This window comes from Anomaloglossus baeobatrachus, chromosome 6 (genome assembly GCF_048569485.1).
Source record: "Anomaloglossus baeobatrachus isolate aAnoBae1 chromosome 6, aAnoBae1.hap1, whole genome shotgun sequence".
Lineage (NCBI taxonomy): Eukaryota > Metazoa > Chordata > Amphibia > Anura > Aromobatidae > Anomaloglossus > Anomaloglossus baeobatrachus.
In genome coordinates, this window is record NC_134358.1 from 246220044 (window position 1) to 246238337 (window position 18294).

Consider the following 18294-nt stretch of genomic DNA (forward strand, 5'->3'; position numbering starts at 1 on the left):
CTAAAACATAATTGGAAAAAAAGCTACAGTAAATTTTTGTTAACTAATTTTAACACTACAATGCTCTATAGTCGTAACAAGCAGTTGGATGCTCGGATGAGCTCCCCTCGTGTACCGAGTATAATGGAAGTCAAGGGGGAAGATCTTCCGGACACATGCCCCATTGTCTTCCATTATACTCAGTGAACTTGTCAACGAGTACGGAGCACCCGAGCATGGTAGTGATAGATGTATTAGTGGAGGTTTGACACCTGGACCCCACCAACCAGTGGACAGAACCATAACAGCACGACTCTGTACACCGATTGGTGGCCTTTCCTGGGTACTACAGATTAGCTTCTATTCGTTTCAATAGGAGCTAATTTTTTTTGTACCAGTCAATGGCCACCAGACTGTACATGGGGCTGCGGTATTCTAAGATACATAAACAATATTGAGAAGAGTTTAAATGTGATATTCTGATCATAACAGAGATCTTGTAAAATATGTCAATTTAAGGATGAACATCACAATAGTGAAAAGTAGAAAATATCAAAACAAATGGAGCAACTAAACGACCAGCTTTTCTGCTTGGTACTCCATTTTGCATCCCGCTACCTTTAATGTCATAGATCAGGTTAGTTGTAGTATATGGAATGGTCTTGTGACATACTAAAGCGGGTTTTACAAGCTGCAATCTTGCTAGCGAGATCGCAAGCGATCGTACCCACCCCCGTCGGTTGTGCGACACAGGCAAATCGCTGCCCGTGCCGCACAACCTCGCTTACACCCGTCACACGCACTTACCTGCCCTGCGACGTCGCTCTGGCCGGTGAACCGCCTCCTTTCTAAGGGGGCGTTTCGTGCGGCATCACAGCGACGTCACACAGCAGGCGTCCAATAGAAGTGGAGGGGCGGAGATGAGCAGGACGTAACATCCCGCCCACCTCCTTCCTTCCTCATTGCGGGTGGAGACAGGTAAGAAGATGTTCGTCGTTCCTGCGGTGTCACACACAGCGATGTGTGATGCCGCAGGAACGACGAACAACATCGATAATAAGCAGAAAACGATTTTTTGTTTCAGGACGACCTCTCCGCTGCAAACGATTTTGACCGCTTTTGCGATCGTTTAAGGTCGCTCATAAGCGTCAGACACTGCGATATCGTTAATGACGCCGGATGTGCGTCACAAACACCGTGATCCCGACGATAATTCATTAACGATATTGTAGCGTGTAAAGCCCGCTTAAGATATTCCATCAATGTCCAAATGGTCTCATTGGTGCTGGGTTTCTACTCAGTTTTTTGTAGAGTACGAGACTACAACAGGCTCGCCTAGTGATCTGCTGGGGGTCACAGCAGTCAGGCCCACCACCATCTAAACCGTCATGGCAGAAATATAGCTATAACCATTAACATTTGTTGTGAGATAATCCCTATTTCAAAGGGATTTACAAGATTAGAAAACATGGCTGCCCTCTTCCAAAAACTGCACAATAGTCTACAGGTTGTGTGGTATAAAAGGTGAATGGTACAGTGCCGCGATACAACAGTCAACAGTCAATCTGCAAACAGTGGTGGCGTTGTTTTAGGCCTCTTTCACACATCAGTTTTTTTGCATGAGTCACAATCCGTTTTGTGACTGATGCGACGGATACGTCACAGATTGTGGTAAAACTGATGCGATGGATCCTGTACAAAAAAATCCCCAGATCCGTCGTACCATTTTTCCTGACCAGCAGTGATTTTACAACACTTCTGGGCATGCTCTGTTATAAAAAACTGAATCCGTCAACGGATCCGTCATTTGACGGATGACGACAGATTCTGCGCCCACATGCTTCCATTACAACAAACGACGGATGGTGACGGATCTATCGCGGTCCGTTTTTTCAACGCACACAAAAAAAATGTTACTATGGACGTCGTCTCAGTCAGATTTGTCAACGGATCCGTCGTATGAGTGATGTAACGTGAGGCCATCCGTCGCTAATACAAGTTAATGAGAAAAAAATGGATCCAGCACTGGATCCGTTTTTTTCACATTGTGACTGATGGCAAACAAACGGATGTGTGAAAGGGGCCTTAGGAAGAAAGCAGCTATATTTTTCTACCCCTTTATGAAATATTTCCAGAAGTTAAGTAGTGTATTCAATAAGCCTTAAATAAAGAGGCTGACAACTTTTTAGGCACTTTTTTTTTTACTCAAATACGTGTACTTGGAGCTAAAAATCATTTTTCTATTAGATTTTTTTAAAAATGTAGCAAGATTAGCCTTGTATAGCCTGCTTGCTGCAGAATGAAGTAACTGAGAGTCCATCAGTAAGCTCACCCGTATGTTCCAATGGGAGAAATTGTAGATCTTAGATGTCTTTTTCTTAACTATTTTTGGCTTATGGATGTGTCCACTATCAAAAAGTTTGATAGCGCATGGAAACAAAGACTATAAAAGCCAAACTTGCAACGTTTTCATGAAATCCAATTGAAACATATTTTTAGCTCCGAATAATGAGCTGTTATGGCAATTGCATAGACAGCTTGTATCATGTATTGCATCGTGTGAAGCAATTCTATTAATGATGAGACAAAACAGTTAAATCGCAGTCTAATTTCATCCCCAAAAGAGAAAACCCGAACAAGTTTCCAGAGGAAGAAAAGGAAGTCTGCAGGCAGTGTGCCTGGTGAACAGAAAGCAGACATTTCAGCTATCTCCCAAGTAAGTCTCCTTATTTGGCCTTGCTGTGGTGCTCGGCTCTGTGCTCGCCAAATCCCAGGCGTCCTGCACATGACTCCGTCATGAGGACGAAGGCGACTAGGCCAAAATGCTCAGGGTAAAAGTGCAGCCATGCTGCGTTGGTCAAACACTGGACAAAACATGGCTCCGACTCATAGTCACACTTTACAATTCACATTTCCCTTAAGAGTAACAGGCAGCTGTGCAGTGCCAGATTCGGGGCCAAAGGAGAAGACTGAACGTTTAGGAAAAGCACATAGGGTAGATTAGCCACAACCGGCAAATCAGTGGCAGAGTATCAGCACTAGAACAGAATGTACAATGGAGAAATCCAGTTACCCCAAAAATAGCTAGTAAAGCACTCGTGTCCTCCGTAAAAAAGGCACTGACACTCCTCCTCAAATGTATGTCAGAAGAAGGGGCAGAGAACTGGTTCGGTGTGTTACCAGTCAAGAATACCTACAGCGCTAACCCAGGGGCGGCCAATGGACAGCAGGGGTTAACATCCGCATTGCCATCGGTAAAGGACAGGAGACAAATCCTAGAAAGTGATTTATCCAACGCGTTTCAGCGTGGAAACTACTTCAGGATAATTACCATGTGTGGAGTAACTTGAGGCTCATGGGCTCCAATGAAAAAGTGAACATTTAACTTGGATGAATAAAGCAGTTACAAACTCCCCAGAATGAGCTCACTGAGAGATACTCATTTAACTCATTCGGCATCCAGCAAAGACAGTGCAACACACAGGTTAGACATAACAAAATTCTTAAAGAAAATTAAACTGCAAGAAATTTTTTTTAGCCTCAAATAAATACTTTCACAAAAAGGTAGAAAACCACTTTGATTATATTGGTCTTATTCAAAAGGGACCTTTTGCCCCCCCCTCCAAAAAAATGTTGGGCATCAGTCAGGAGTGGAAAAGGAGCCTGTGCAACAATCTGAGGTCGCTTTGTAGTCAGGTGGCTCATAATGCACAATGCCACCTGCTTTAGGGGTATAAGTGATCCCCCTCACCTCTCAGGTCCCTGCACAGGTTGCACCAGTGTAATGGGCGCTCCCCTGGCATTTGGGCACTAGACCATGAATATTAACAGGAATTATTACATATATACTTGGCTAATAAAAGGCATTCACTAGCCCTGATCATGCATTGCGGACTTTATAGGGGCTCACTATCCCGGATCGTGCATTGCGGACTTTATAGGGACTCACTAGCCCGGATCGTGCATTGCGGACTTTATAGGGACTCACAATGCATTACGGACTTTAGCCCTGATCATGCATTGCGGACTTTATAGGGACTCACTAGCCCTCATCGTGCATTGCGGACTTTATAGGGGCTCACTAGCCCTGATCATGCATTGCGGACTTTATAGGGGCTCACTAGCCCTGATCATGCATTGCGGACTTTAGGGCTCACTACTACTAGCCCTGATCATGCATTGCGGACTTTATAGGGGCTCCCTTTTTTCAGTGTATTTTTGCTATAAATATTTTTCTGGCTCCTGGAGAGGATTTATCAGAGAGGGCTGGAGATGATTACAACAGAGTGCCCGGTCGATGCCAGAGGCATGAACAGCTGCTTGTGCTAAAAACTGGGTTCTCCAAACAGCTGCTGGCCTTGATCTAAGGAGAAGGTAAGCGGGTAAAATGTTAGCCATTAGCCAGCGCTAGCACATATTGTGTGAAGATCTCAGCGGGCCATCTTCAGACATTTCGTTAAGTTGTATGTGAGGAGAACGAAAGATGGCGGGAACATTTTTTTTTTGTGATTCTAGGAATCTGAAAATGGACTAAGCATTGCGAGTTCTGTCATGATCCTCCCCTGGGCTAACACAGGATTGCAAAACTGTTTGTGAGTGATCCACCTCCGACAGGCAGTAGTGTCAGGCATCCAAAAGATTTCACTCCGCAAGCAGAAACGGTGCAGTGCTGTTTACAAGGAGAGGCAGCCAAATAACAGGGCGGAATCGTCCTCCTACGTACTGCAGCCAAGCATGAAGGCGGGCCATAGAGAGAGCAGTCACCCACACTGACGTGGACCAGACAACCTGTCCTCGTCTGCTCATCATCTCCATCTTAGTGCCACCAACAATGGCAGGATCAGATAAGAATAAAATGGAGGATTTCTTCCACAAACAGCGCCACACCTGGCAGTGGGTTGTGTCAGGTGTTGATTCACTAATCTGCAACCTGTGGACCAGTGTGGTGGTATTTTTGGAAGTGAGCAGCGTGGTTTTCCTAATCCCGGCCACATGCACATAGGATGATGCTCGCATCAGCGGAGGACAGAACATTTCTGTCGGAGAGACAGTGAGGGGGAGTGAAATAGGATACTGCTCTGTTTGCTAGTCCCGGCAAGCTCAGTAGAACAGGTCAGACAAGTTTTCACTCACTTTTTTCCTGTTTGTTGTGTGAGCTGAGGTGAAGTCCTAGGCAATACCTTACCATTGTGAAGAGATGCATGACATCCTGGATGATGAGAACATTACTGCTGATCCCAACTAAGCCTCGGGTTCACTTTCTATTCTGTTAACACCTCTGCTGCTGGCTACCGATCAATACATCAACGTGAAACGTCTCTACCAATATAAAGCTAGAGTACATAAACATGGTAACCCTGTAATAGAAGGCCACATTCCTGCAGAGAATATTTCCCCTTGGGTGCATTGTATTTAACCAAAGCTGGTCGTGCCCTATTATCCAGATGTCCAGATATTTAGAACTTTCTGTTGTGTTACATCCTCAGGGTCTCAGACAGTCGTGTATCATATGTCATGTACTAGCCACAGGTCTCTTGACCGTGCATCGCGACCGATACTTGGGCCATGATACACAGCCATCTGAATTTGGCCTAAAGGGCAAGATAGGCTGTCAATATTACACCCCCACTAATCAGCTGATTGAAGGGACCGTATGAAAAGCCATTAACATTAGACCGTTGAGCTCCAACCTCACGTATCCCCGACAATCCTCAACTGACTGATGTTTTTTCTTTTCCTCTGGATCAAGTGTTAGTTTATAGGCCGAATTTGATGGACATTTGTTTTCTTAAAACACACACACACACAAATTATATATATATATATATATATATATATATATATATATATATATATAATTATATACATACAGTACACACACAGTCTCCGTTAAAACAACATGGAAGCCCATTTGAAGGTCTCGCTATTTAAAATGCTTTCTCCAGAATAATGATATTTCCTGCAACACTATATAGATGAGCTTGGTCTTTCTATACAAGGCACAAATCAGATAGAATATGGATTATGTAAGTGTGATGCAAAAATCACAAGACAAGAAAATTATGCTCTAAGATGTAAAAACTCCCTTGCATATACCACAGTTTAATTATTTTTTAAAAATTTTGTATATCAATGTTCGGTGAATCCAGTTCACAAAATAATTGGTGGTTTACTACAAACAAGGAAGTCATGGCTTCCGGTCAAAGTGCATGTTGGACATAATATCTGTATCAGTGGGCCAGGTAGTGAAGATATCCATAAAAAGGTACCCAAGATCCTAAAATTCAATGTGCTTCACTGCATTTTGGGACAGTTAAGCTGGCCATACACATACAACAGTTGACGGTTGGGCACTCATTTGCCCACTGGCCATGTCTCCCGACACATGAACGTTCGGCTCATTTAGCGTGGTTATTAGAGGGCAGAGTTGAGAAAGCCTCTGCCATACAGCTCTGGCAGGAGTTTATCTCCCCAAGAACACAATGGTTGAACATCATGAATCGAGAGGTATTGGGAGACCCCATATAGACTGTTGGACAATATCCGCTAGCTCAGCAGATTTTAGTCTAATGAGTATGAGGGTCTTTTAGATTTTCTGCTGTACACTTTTCTTTATGTTAAGTATATCACTTGGCAAAACTAATATATACGAAGGCAGAAATGTATTCCCCTATCCATCTCAGAGGTCAAAAAATAAATGGACTCCAAGACAACAAGCTGCAGAGAAAACAATGTAACATAAAAATAAGGTTATAAATTGACCCTTCCGGTCCAACATTTTGAGAAGTAAAAGCAAAAAAAAACCCCAAACACACCAGAACATGGCACCTACGGAGAGGAAGTAGCCAGTCATGAATGCTGGACTGTCCGGACATACATAAACTGGCACTGAAACTACAGAAAGGTGGAAATTGATGCTAAATTACAAAACTAGAAAGGATATTCGATATAGGGGAGGGTGTTCACAACTGGTCAACTCCTGTTTAATACTTCAGGGCCTCTTAAAAAAAAAAACAAACAAAGAAAAACCCCACTATACTCACTTTCTGCAGTGACGTCGTTCAAGCGATGTTGGCACTGCTAGTCCCATCAGGTCACACAAAATTGCTGGTCCATGTGATAGTGTCATGTGATAGCTGCAGCCAATTACCAGCCGCTGAGTGGCTGCAGCCTTTACCATTTTGCCAGAGTGAATGATCATTCTAGTGGAATATTAAGCTATAGTTGATCAGCGACCACTGATTGGCTGCAGCGGTCACATAACAGAACGTCACATGACCCAACTGAAATAGCAGTGCCGACAGCGCTGTAACCTTGCCAGTGGAAGAGGAGAGTATACATTGTTTTTATTTTCTGTGCGGCCCTGAAGTGATTGAGCTGGGGTTGTCTAGTAGTGGTCAACCCCTTTAAGGCAGGAAAACCTCACATATTTTACAAACTTGGCTGGATTGACTTCTCCTAAGCCTCCACTCCTTGCCTCCTTTGTGTCAGTGCAGTTAGACCTCTGTTAAAAAGATTGTGTTCTTTTTGGCACCTAGATAAAAGAAATGCTAGCACACCTTCCTGATCCTTGCTCATTTGTACCGCTATACAGCCAATTACAAAGCCGGCAAATGATACTTGCGATCTTGGCCAGCATGGAGGATTACAAACCAGAACAGCACCAGGATTTCCCAGGAGCTATTTTAAGGGGGAAATAACTAGACATCTGGTATGTTCTTAAGCTGCTGTTCTATCACTGTACGTCTCACTCACCTGTGCATGTTCCCATTGGTAGTGAAGGACTGCCCGCACATGGAGCATCTGTAAGGCCTCTCTCCGGAGTGGACAAGCATGTGGCGGTCTAGAGAGCTGGCAGAGCTCAGAGACTTTCCACAGATGCTACAGCTATGGTCTGTCCCTCCGGTGTCAGTATTGTGCTGTGGGGGCAAAGAAATATCGATGTTATAGGACATCTCAATCACTTCACATTACGAGGCTTCTTTTTTTTAGTATTTAGACTGTTCTCCAATTATTGCCTTCTACCTGGGAGATATGAGGCCACCATATTGTAACAGAGGACACTCGCACATTACAAATGACATGTTAAGTACTGAAAATCTGCTACATGACAGCTTCCAGAATGCCCAGCATATTAGGACAGCATCAGTGCCTGTACAGGTCGGCACCATCATAATCTAAGGGTATGCTCCCACGATCAGGACTCACTGCGTCCTGGACGCAGCAGGTCCTGACCTGCGGGTCCACAAGTCTCCTCCGCAGGAGAACACAGCTGCTTGTACCCACGATCAGGGTTCAGTGCGCTGCGATGTCTCGCTTGTGTTCTCTCTACGGAGGATGCTTGCGAATCCACAGCAAACAATTGACATGCTGCGGCTTGGCAAGCCACACCTCAGGTCAGTGTTTAGTGCGGCAAAAATAAGCACAGTGGGCACAGTATTTCTAGAAATCCCATCCACTGTGCTTTTACTGTACAACACAGCGTTTTGGACACAGCTGAAGCATGCTGCGTCCAAAACGCTGCAAACACGGATAGTGAGCACGCACCATAAAGTCTACAGCCCCCCATACACAAACTAATGACTGCCACACCGCCGATATCGACAGGCTCATCCTACACACTAATGTGTATGAGGGAGATGGCCAATTGATTGTTGGGGGAGAGGTCTGATTTTGGCTTACCGTTCGCTTTGCTCTCCCAGAGATAAGCCACTAGTACCCACATCAGTCGGCGGCTTTCTCATAGATGACACAAAACTGTCCGGCCAAACGACCTACCCATTAACTCACGATTTTGGATATTACATTTTTCAGTAGAGGACATATTTATTTTATAAATTACTGGAAACAAAAGTTAATGTTATGTCATCCCAACAAGAGATATAAAAATGATACTCAGGTGGAAAAGGAAACCGTTTTACAGGATATATGAGCATTTTTCTACTAAAGGTTCTGTAAGAACATGGTGCTACTTTTAAACATGGTCTGGCATTACTATGCGCTAACAAAAACTGGTTAGTGATGAGCGAGCACTACCACGCTCGGGTGCTCGGTACTCGTAATGAGCAGCTGGATGCTGAGATGGGTGCGACTAGAGTCCCCGAGTATAATGGAAGTCAATGAGGGAGCTTTTTCTAGGAAATCTTCAGGAAAAATGTTCAAGTCCCCCATTGACGTCTATTGTACTCTGGTACTTTAGTTGCGCCCATCCAAGTGTCCAACTGCTCATTTCGAGTACCAAGCACCCGAGCATGGAAGTGCTCACTCATCACTAAAACTGGCATATTCTACATTGTAATGGCAAACTGCTGAAAGCAAAGATGTTGAATCTGAAGGCAAAGCTAAGAATTGTGGACTACTTTTCCAATCCCTATTCAGAATAATGGGTAATAGAGGTATCCCTCGATAAAAAGGATGGGAAATACTAAGCTACACCATGAGAATTCCATCTATTTTGTTTTAAAATACAAAATCAGCAGAGAGTTTATTTATACGTATTTATTTCAGATAAAAAAAATTATCATAAATTCTACATAAAGAATAACCTTCACAAACAGCAAAATGTAGATTACCTGACGGATGTGCATAGTGAGCTGATGCTGTGAATTGCACATCTTTTCACATAAGGGGCATGTATAGGAGGATTTTTCCTCTTTTGATTCCTGTTGAATAAGATAGATAACATTTTATACAGGTATGTCTTGAACAGAAAAAAAAATTAAATATTGCCTTAGTTGACAGCGGCAAATAAAAGCAGAACAAGTTTCAATTAAAGTAAATGTGTCATCAGAAAACAACCTACTTTTAAAATCAGGCTTGTACGTTAAATGTATTTTAAAACAACATGTAAGGCTGGTTTCACACTACGTTTATTTAACATCCGTCCTGAACGTTTTTTTAGCGGAAAAGCGGATCCAGTGCAAATGCGTTTTCATTTCAATGCATTTGCAATGGACTCGCGTTAACATGCGTTCACCTGCGTTTGCGTGCGTTATAGTGAGGATCCAGCGACTTGCAGTTTTTTAACATCTTTCAAAAACGCTACTTGTAGCGTTTTTGAGCTGCGTCCAAATACTGCATGTCACCGGATCCTGACTAAACAGCACGCAAACGCAGGTGAACGCTGGCGTGCTGATAGACAGGATCCTGCTTTTGTACTGAGCATGCCCAGAAAGTACTGAGCATGCCCAGAACCAGTCTCGCGTGATCTGTCTCTCTCTCCTCCTCCCTCCCTCACCCTCTCTCTGTCTTTCCCCCTTCCTCTCTCTCCCACCTGAGAGCTGCGGACACTCGTAACCAAGGTAAATATCGGGTAACCACTTCTCTTAGTTACCCGATGTTTATGTTGGTAACGTGTGCAGGCAGCCCTGCTCCTAGCAGCTGCAGACACTCGTAACCAAGATAAATATCGGGTATCCAAGCCCGATGTTTACCTTGGTTACCAGCGTCTGCAGCTGTCAGAAGCCGGCTCCCAGTCTAGTTCCCCTCACTCCCGATCACATGACTCCAATGCCCGCCCCTAAACAGCCAGTGACAGGATCCTTCAAAATAACAGATGCGTTTGCATGCGTTTTTTGCTGTAAAAGCAGGATCCGCTTTTCCGCTAAAAAAACGTTATGCACGGATGTTAAATAAACGTAGTGTGAAACCAGCCTAATCTGGAAAGATTTTAAAATAAAAATATAAATTCTTGCAATTTTCACACTGGCCACTGGGGCTACTCAAAACTCATAGGTAGAGGATGAGCGAACCTGAATGGTAAAATTCAGGGTTTGTACCGGACACCGGGTGTCGAGGGCTCGAACTTGAGCATGGACTCTAAAGAGTCAGTGTCCGAGTTTAGGTAATGTTCGGATGCTAAGGCTATGTTCACACATTGCATCTTTTACTGCGTTTTAGGTGCATTTTTGAGGTCACAAAGATGCACCTATATGCATGCACTTCCTTCTCCCAGCAAAGTCTATGAGATTTCTTTATTGCGGTCTACACAGTGCATCTTTTTTTGGCTGCGTTTTTCAAGATGCACCATGTCAATTCTTTGAGGTTTTTCCAACGTTTTTTAGCTCTTCCAGTCAATAGATTTAACTTAAAAAATGCATTGGGCAAAAGGCAGTAAATATGTGTCAAAAACGCATGCATTTTTTTATGCATTTTTGCCATGGGTGCTTTATTTGGGGCCAAAGTTTGTTGGAGGGCTGCAGTGCAGCCAATCAACAAGCTTTATTGCATGTGGAAGATACCTGTACCCTGCTGAGAACAATTAAAAAAAAAGAAAAAAAATTCAGGTGGGCTACTGCTTGTTTTTAATAACCAGGGCAGGTAAAGCAGACAGCTGGGGCCTGGTATTATCAGGCTGGGAAGGCCCATGTTTATTTAGTCCTTCCCATGCCTATAAATAGCAGTCCACAGCCAATTCTGGCACTTTGCCTGTCTATTCCCGATTGCCCTCGTACGGTGGCAATAGGGGTAATATTTTTGAAGTTGATGTCAGCTGTGAATTGAGAGCTGGCATCAAGCTCAGGGGTTATGGATAGGTGTCTCACGAGCATGAGAAATTCCCGGCCTCCCGCTTAACGCCTTTTTGCTTCCTTTTTTAGCCCTCTAGCACTTACTACGCACTTTTTACAGCACCAAAGTTCGGGACTCCATTAACTTAAATGGGGTTTGCGTTCTGGGGTCAAATCTGGATCGCGAACTGAACTTTTAACTAGAGTCCAGCCAAACCCAAACATCCACCTGTCCGCTCACCCCTACTCATAGGCTCAAATTTATCATGGTTCGCATATCTTTTTTTCCCAGAATAAAAATGTTATTAATAGTGACTTATTTATTTGCACCTTTTTTAACTTTACTTGGTTTGGGTTTTCTTGTTTTTTATGTGGGCGTGGTTATCATTCGCCAGATGTTTTAGTCGAATTCATAATTTGTGAGTGCAATATTTTAAAGGCTCATGCAACTTTTTGCTCTAAACAAATAGCACAAAAAGGTAAAGGACAAAATGGAAAAAAAAAAAAAAAAAGAGAATCTTTGATTTTCAATTTCTTGATGCTCGTGGAATTTTGAAGAATTTGGCAAAGAATACCATAAGACAAAAATAATAAGTCACACCTGATGAATCGGGCCAAATTTCTTGTGCCATCAGGAGATCCACATGAAGATTAGCAGCAATAGCCTAAGGTCCTAGCTTTTGTATTGAAGCATCTAATGAACGTGTACAAAAAGTCATCTTGAAAAGTGAAGGGAGGGGGGAGAAGTAGGACCTGAGACCGCCTTTTGCGATTGGTGGATTGAGTATTATCAGTTGTGTAGAGAGGTGCTATACTGGATGGTAGAAGGAAAGTGATAAAAACGCTTTCTAACGAAGGAAGAGTCTAGAATAGCCCTACTGGCCAATGTGAAAACTGCAAAATTACTTTTTCTTTATACAGGGTAGGCCATTTTTATGATACACCTAAATAAAATGGGAATGGTTGGTGATATCAACTTCCTGTTTGTGGCTCATTAATTAGTATATGGGAGGGGGGATATTTTTTAAGATGTGTGGTGACCATGGCGGCCATTTTGAAGTCGGCCATTTTGGATCCAACTTTATTTTTTCCAATGGGAAGATGGTCATGTAACACATAAAACTTCTTGAAAATTTCACAAGAAAAACAATGGTGTGCCTTGTTTTAACGTAACTTTATTAGTTCATTAGTTATTTACAATTTTCTGACCATTTATAAAATGTGTTCAAAGTGCTCCTCTGTGTTGGATTGTCAATGCAACCCTCTTCTCCCACTCTTGACACACTGATAGCAACACCGCAGAAGAAATGCTAGCACAGGCTTCCAGTATCTGTTGTTTCAGATGCTGCACATCTTGTATCTTCACAGCATAGACAATTGCCTTCAGATGACCCCAAAGATAAAAATCGAAGTGGGTCAGATCGGGAGACCTTGGTGGCCATTCAACTGGACCATGATGACCAATCCACTTTCCAGGAAACTGTTCATGTAGGATGCTCGGACCTGTGATGGTGCACCACCACATTATGGGTGTCAGGCCCAAGCATTCCTACATGAACAGTGTCCTGGAACGTGGATTGGTCATCGTTGGCCAGTTGAATGGCCACCAAGGTCTCCCGATCTGACCCCTTTAGACTTTTATCTTTGGGGTCATCTGAAGGCAATTGTCTATGCTGTGAAGATACAAGATGTGCAGCATCTGAAACAACGGATACTGGAAGCCTGTGCTAGCATTTCTTCTGTGGTGTTGCTATCAGTGTCAAGAGTGGGAGAAGAGGGTAAAAGTTTCCCCCCTCCCATATACTAATGAGCCACAAACAGGAAGTTGATATCACCAACCATTCCCATTTTATTTAGGTTTATCCATATAAATGTCCCACCCTGTAAAGCTTGTGATATGACAAGAATAACAAAACCATAAATTAACTTCAAAAAATAAATAATTGTAACAATATTTTCTGGTTACACATTCCCTTTAGGCTATGTTCACACAGGGATATTTTGGTAAGTTTTTGCTGCGTTTTTTAGCTGCAGATTTGCCTTGGTTTTATGCAGATCCATGCTAATAAAGCGCTGCTTTTTACAGTCCCAGCAAAGTCTATGAGAGTTCTGAAATATCATGCACATACACAAACACCTGCTGATATTTTCCTGACTGTTTTGTCAAATACCTGTGTTTTTGCTGCAGATTTCAAAGAATGAGCATGTCAATTCTTTGCGTTTTTGCAACATTTTTCATTGATACAACCCATTTTGTAGAAAAAACGCACCAAAAACACAGATGACTCAATGGAGATTTCCTGCCACAAGATGATGTTTTGGTCAAGAAAAAAGAAAAAAACGTACCAAAAAAGCCCTGTGTGAACATAGCCTTAAAGTGCACCTCCTCTAAGTCATGGTTACCCTATATCCCGCCATCCACGGTTTTTCCTTCTGGTAGCAAAATGCCGAAGATAAACTGATGCCAAAACTGGTCTGAAAAGATTTCTGTATGATCATACACCTACATCTGAATCATCAGTTGTTGCTTCCGGATTAGTGCTTTAGGGTATGTGCACACTCTGCGTTTTTTTGACGCTGCATTTTTGGCCACTAAAAACGCACAAAAACGCACCCGTGGCAAAAAAAACGCGTCAAAAAACGCATGCGTTTTTACCGCGATTTGGTGCGTTTTTGATCTCTGCATTTATCTGCGTTTTTCCAATGCATTGTATGGGGGGAAACGCAGAAAAACGCAGGAAAGAATTGACATGTCCATTTTTTTTTTTAAGTTGTGTGCGGACAGCAAAAATGAAAACTCATAGACTTTGCTGGGGAAGCAAAGTCATGCAGTTTTGAGGCCAAAAACGCACCTGAAAAACGCGCAAAAACGCCGTGAAAAACGCATTGCGTGCACATAGCCTTACATGGCCCATATGGATTGTATGAAACCTCAGATAAGGGATGTGTAAGCTCTTTGTCACCATAGAACAGCCTTGTTTGTGACCCCCAGGTGGACACACTCTTCACTAGCTGTCAAAGACGGCCATGAGAGCAAAATAAACTACAGCATTTTAAAAAAACAAAACAAAAACTGCCTCTAAACTTATGTGCTGGACCCCTGCCCCAATAATAATAAAAAAAAAATATTACAGATGTCATATTTTTACAATGATTTTTGTATTCATTTTACTTTATGTATTTTATGTAGTTTTTCCCTTTACATCAGCAGATCAACAAACTTGAGAGTAATTGCTGGTTCACCTTGAAGTGAAGAATGACACATAATCCAGGCTGCCACAGCAAATGTCTGTTTGCGCAAGAGTTTATCATTAACTGAGGTCCAAACTTTCCTAATACCAGCACACTGAAATGTGATGGAAGATGCTTTACGAATTGCAACAGTTTCTGCCACGTTAAGGCTATGTGCGCACGTTGCGTACTGTCCCTGCAGAAATTTCTGCAGCGATTTGAACAGCACACGTGCGCTTCAAAAATCGCTGCAGAAACAGTCCGTAATGAAAAAAAAAAAAGCTGATTTCATGCGCTGAGTGCAGCCGCTCCCATAGACAGAGCAGGAGCTGCATGCAGAGCGCACGTAAGAAGTGACATGTCACTTCTTAGAACGCGCACTTCAGGCAGCAGCCTAAGCGCTGCGCTCTAATACGCCACATGCGCACGGCTCCTGCATTATCTTCATTGATTATGCTGGGGATGCAGGACCCATGCAGTTACGCTGCGGTGCAGATCGCAGCGTAACTGCATGCAAATACGCAAAGTGCGCACATAGCCTTAAGCAGGCAGTGGCGTCAAATAATAGCTGGCTCTTCAACATCTCTTATTAGAGGGAAAGGCAAAAATGCCGGTCATCATCACTATCCTGAGACCTTCCCGAAGCGTTAGCGAATGAAGGGCTAGAACAAAAGACCACTGCTGCACAAAGTGACGATGTATGGAGCACAGGGATTTTTATTTTTTTTAAAGGGAACCGGTCACCAGATTTGGCGACTATAAGCTGTGGCCAACACCAGTGAGCTCTTATATACAGCATTCGAGAATACTGTACATAAGAGGCCAGGCTGCTCGGTGTAACCTAAAAATCAGTTTTATAGTACTCACCTAGAAGGTGGTCCGGTCTGATGGGTGTCGCTGCTCTCCGGTCTGGCACCTCCTCTGTGGCAATCACAGTACTCCTTCTACCCAGCCGAGTATGGATGACGTGTCCTATATCATCCACACACAGTCCTGCGCAGGCACACCTTGATATGCTCTGCTCAGGGTAGATCAAAGTACTGTAATACGCAGGCGCAAGGAAAGGTTAAAGACCGCCTACGTGTGCGCACTGTAATAGTTTGATCTACTCTCATCAGGGCATCCATACTGGACTGGGTAGAAGGAGGACGGTGATTGCAGCAGAGAGGAGGTGCCGGACCGGAGAGCAGCAAAACCCATTGGACCGGACTGCCCCTTAGGTGAGTATTATAAAAGTGATTTTTATGTTATAAACATATGGACTCTCTTATATACAGTATTCTAGAATACTGTATATAAGGGCCTACTGGTAGTGGCTGCAGCTTATAGTCACCAAATCTGATGACAGGTTCCCTTTAACTAAACCAATAACGAAAAATCAATCAAATACAACCAAAAGTACCACATATAACTAGAACACACAAAAAGAGGCTCGAAAAGCTGAGATATGGGGAATCTGGTTAGGGGGTTATAACAGAAGATAACTGAGTTAACCGTCTAAATGCTTGTCTGCAAAGTAAATCTGTTGTCGTCATCAGTAATTTTATCGTCTGTTAAGTCTTGGAAAGGCAATTACTGAAGACAACAGTTTTTCCTCAAGGTTAAAGGCTCTTTATGAAGGCTCTCGTATCTCAGCTGTAAGGCCTTCAAAAAGATGACACAGAAAACTACTCCAACCCTTACCTGGTTTCTCCTACCGATCCGGTTTGGAGGTGGAACTTTTCCTGGTGATTTAGTGTTCTGCAGGTTCACACCATTTTCTGCAATATTCGTTGTGCTCATCACGGCTGACATCATTGCATTCACAGAAGACAAGTCATTGGCCTCTGAACCATTGAAAAGGTTGACTGGCTTCATCTGATCTTTTGCGCTTGTTATTTCCTGTGCTGTAAAACACACCAGCACGTAGATATTTAGAGAAATAAGGCACAAAATAAAAACTTCCTGGGGTCTTGTGTTTTCAAAGCCAGTTATCCATTTCACTGAGAAAATGTATTATACTAATAAATACAAATTTCGTAAAATTCATTGATTTCCCATTAGCTAACCTGCACAGAAATAAAGCTCCTAGGAAGAATATGTATGCAATGCAAATCACAATAAGGCACCAGGAAAACTTGACTTACCTCCATTTTCCTTGGCCATGTGCTCCATAGTGGCTTGAATGTCCGGTCTAATACTTTTATCTGTCATGATGGTGGCAGAGACAGTGAATGCTGATTCAGCAGCAACTCTCTCTAAAACTGCAAATTAAAGAGTATGTCAGGATTAAAAGGGAAGATGAAGTCTGATTTGTCAGCAGCATAGTAAAAGAGCAGGAGACGCTGAGCAGGTTAATATATAGTTTTGTGGGAAATGATACAGTTAAAACATTTCTTTTAGAAAATAAACTTTTCTTCTATGCTTAGGAGTCCAGTGGGTGGAGCTAATAAGTGATTGACAGCTGTGTCAATGTGTACACTCATATGGGAAATAAGGCTATGTGCCCACGTTGCGTTCTGTCCCTGCAGAAATTTCTGCAGCGATTTGAACAGCACATGTGCGCTTCAAATCGCTGCAGAAACAGTCCGTAATGAAAAGCCGATTTCATGCGCTCTGGATTCAGCCCCTCCCATAGACAGAGCGGGGGCTGCATGCAAAGCGCATGAAAGAAGTGACATCCAAGGAACTGCGTTCTAATACGCAACGTGGGTATGGATTAGACACAATCTTCATAGATTGTGCTGGGGACGCAGGACGCATGCAGTTACGCTGCAGTGCAATACGCAGCGTAACTGCATAAAAATACGCTACGTTGGCACATAGCTTTATAATGGCAACTTGGTTGTCTTTGTTTCTTCGGCAGGAGTACACTGATCCATGGGCTTGTTCCTTGCCAAAGACCGATGCGCTCCTGTCAAAGTGACAATTGAAACAGCGGCAGTGCAATAATGTAGTACTGCGGTGGTTGGCCCCGAATCTGCTGGAATCAGCAGCTAACAGTGAGCTCCAGTGAAGCTGCCAGTTACAGAGCAGCGCTTACAAGCTTTTTACAAAAGTTTGAAAGCACTGTGCCTGATAAGACAACAATGTTGACAGGAAACCCAGTCAACGAGCAGTACACAATCAAAAACTAATAAAAAAAAAAAAAAAAAAAATCAGTATTCTTGAGAAAGGAGAGGATTTTTTATATCAAGGCATTTGGAAAGTTGCTTGTCTTTACAAGCGCTTTGTAATTCTACCCATTAAAGAATAGGAGACAACCCATTCAAATAAGTAGAATACAAAATATACTGGACTGTTTCCCACAAATCTATACAGCAATTTGTCCTATTCAGTCTTCGTATCATGCTACCCTCAGACTGAACACAATTTATAATGGAGGGCTTCCTTTAAAGACCGGCACACATCATCTAAATGATTCAGGCACACAAAGCTGAGGAAAAATACTCAACGCACTAAACCACCCAGACAAATAAAAGGGCACATAAGACAAGTAAAATTGGATGAATTTACTGGACCACGTACGAATCTATGTTTATTTACGTATAAAGAAAAACGTATATGACGGACACATAAAGCTACATACACTGCAGTG

General features: G+C 42.9%; 1 protein-coding gene across 2 annotated transcripts in view; it reads right to left on the reverse strand.

Moving 5' to 3' along the window:
* The window catches only part of RREB1 (ras responsive element binding protein 1), a 112355-nt gene that overhangs the window by 24412 nt on the left and 69649 nt on the right, over positions 1-18294 (reverse strand). For both annotated transcript variants that reach the window (XM_075314787.1, XM_075314786.1), the window contains exons 3-6: positions 16844-16960; positions 16401-16603; positions 9552-9641; positions 7735-7898 (exon numbers count right to left, since the gene is read on the reverse strand). In XM_075314787.1, the coding sequence (XP_075170902.1) occupies positions 7735-7898; positions 9552-9641; positions 16401-16603; positions 16844-16960 (574 nt within the window). The remainder of the gene's footprint in view (positions 1-7734; positions 7899-9551; positions 9642-16400; positions 16604-16843; positions 16961-18294) is intronic.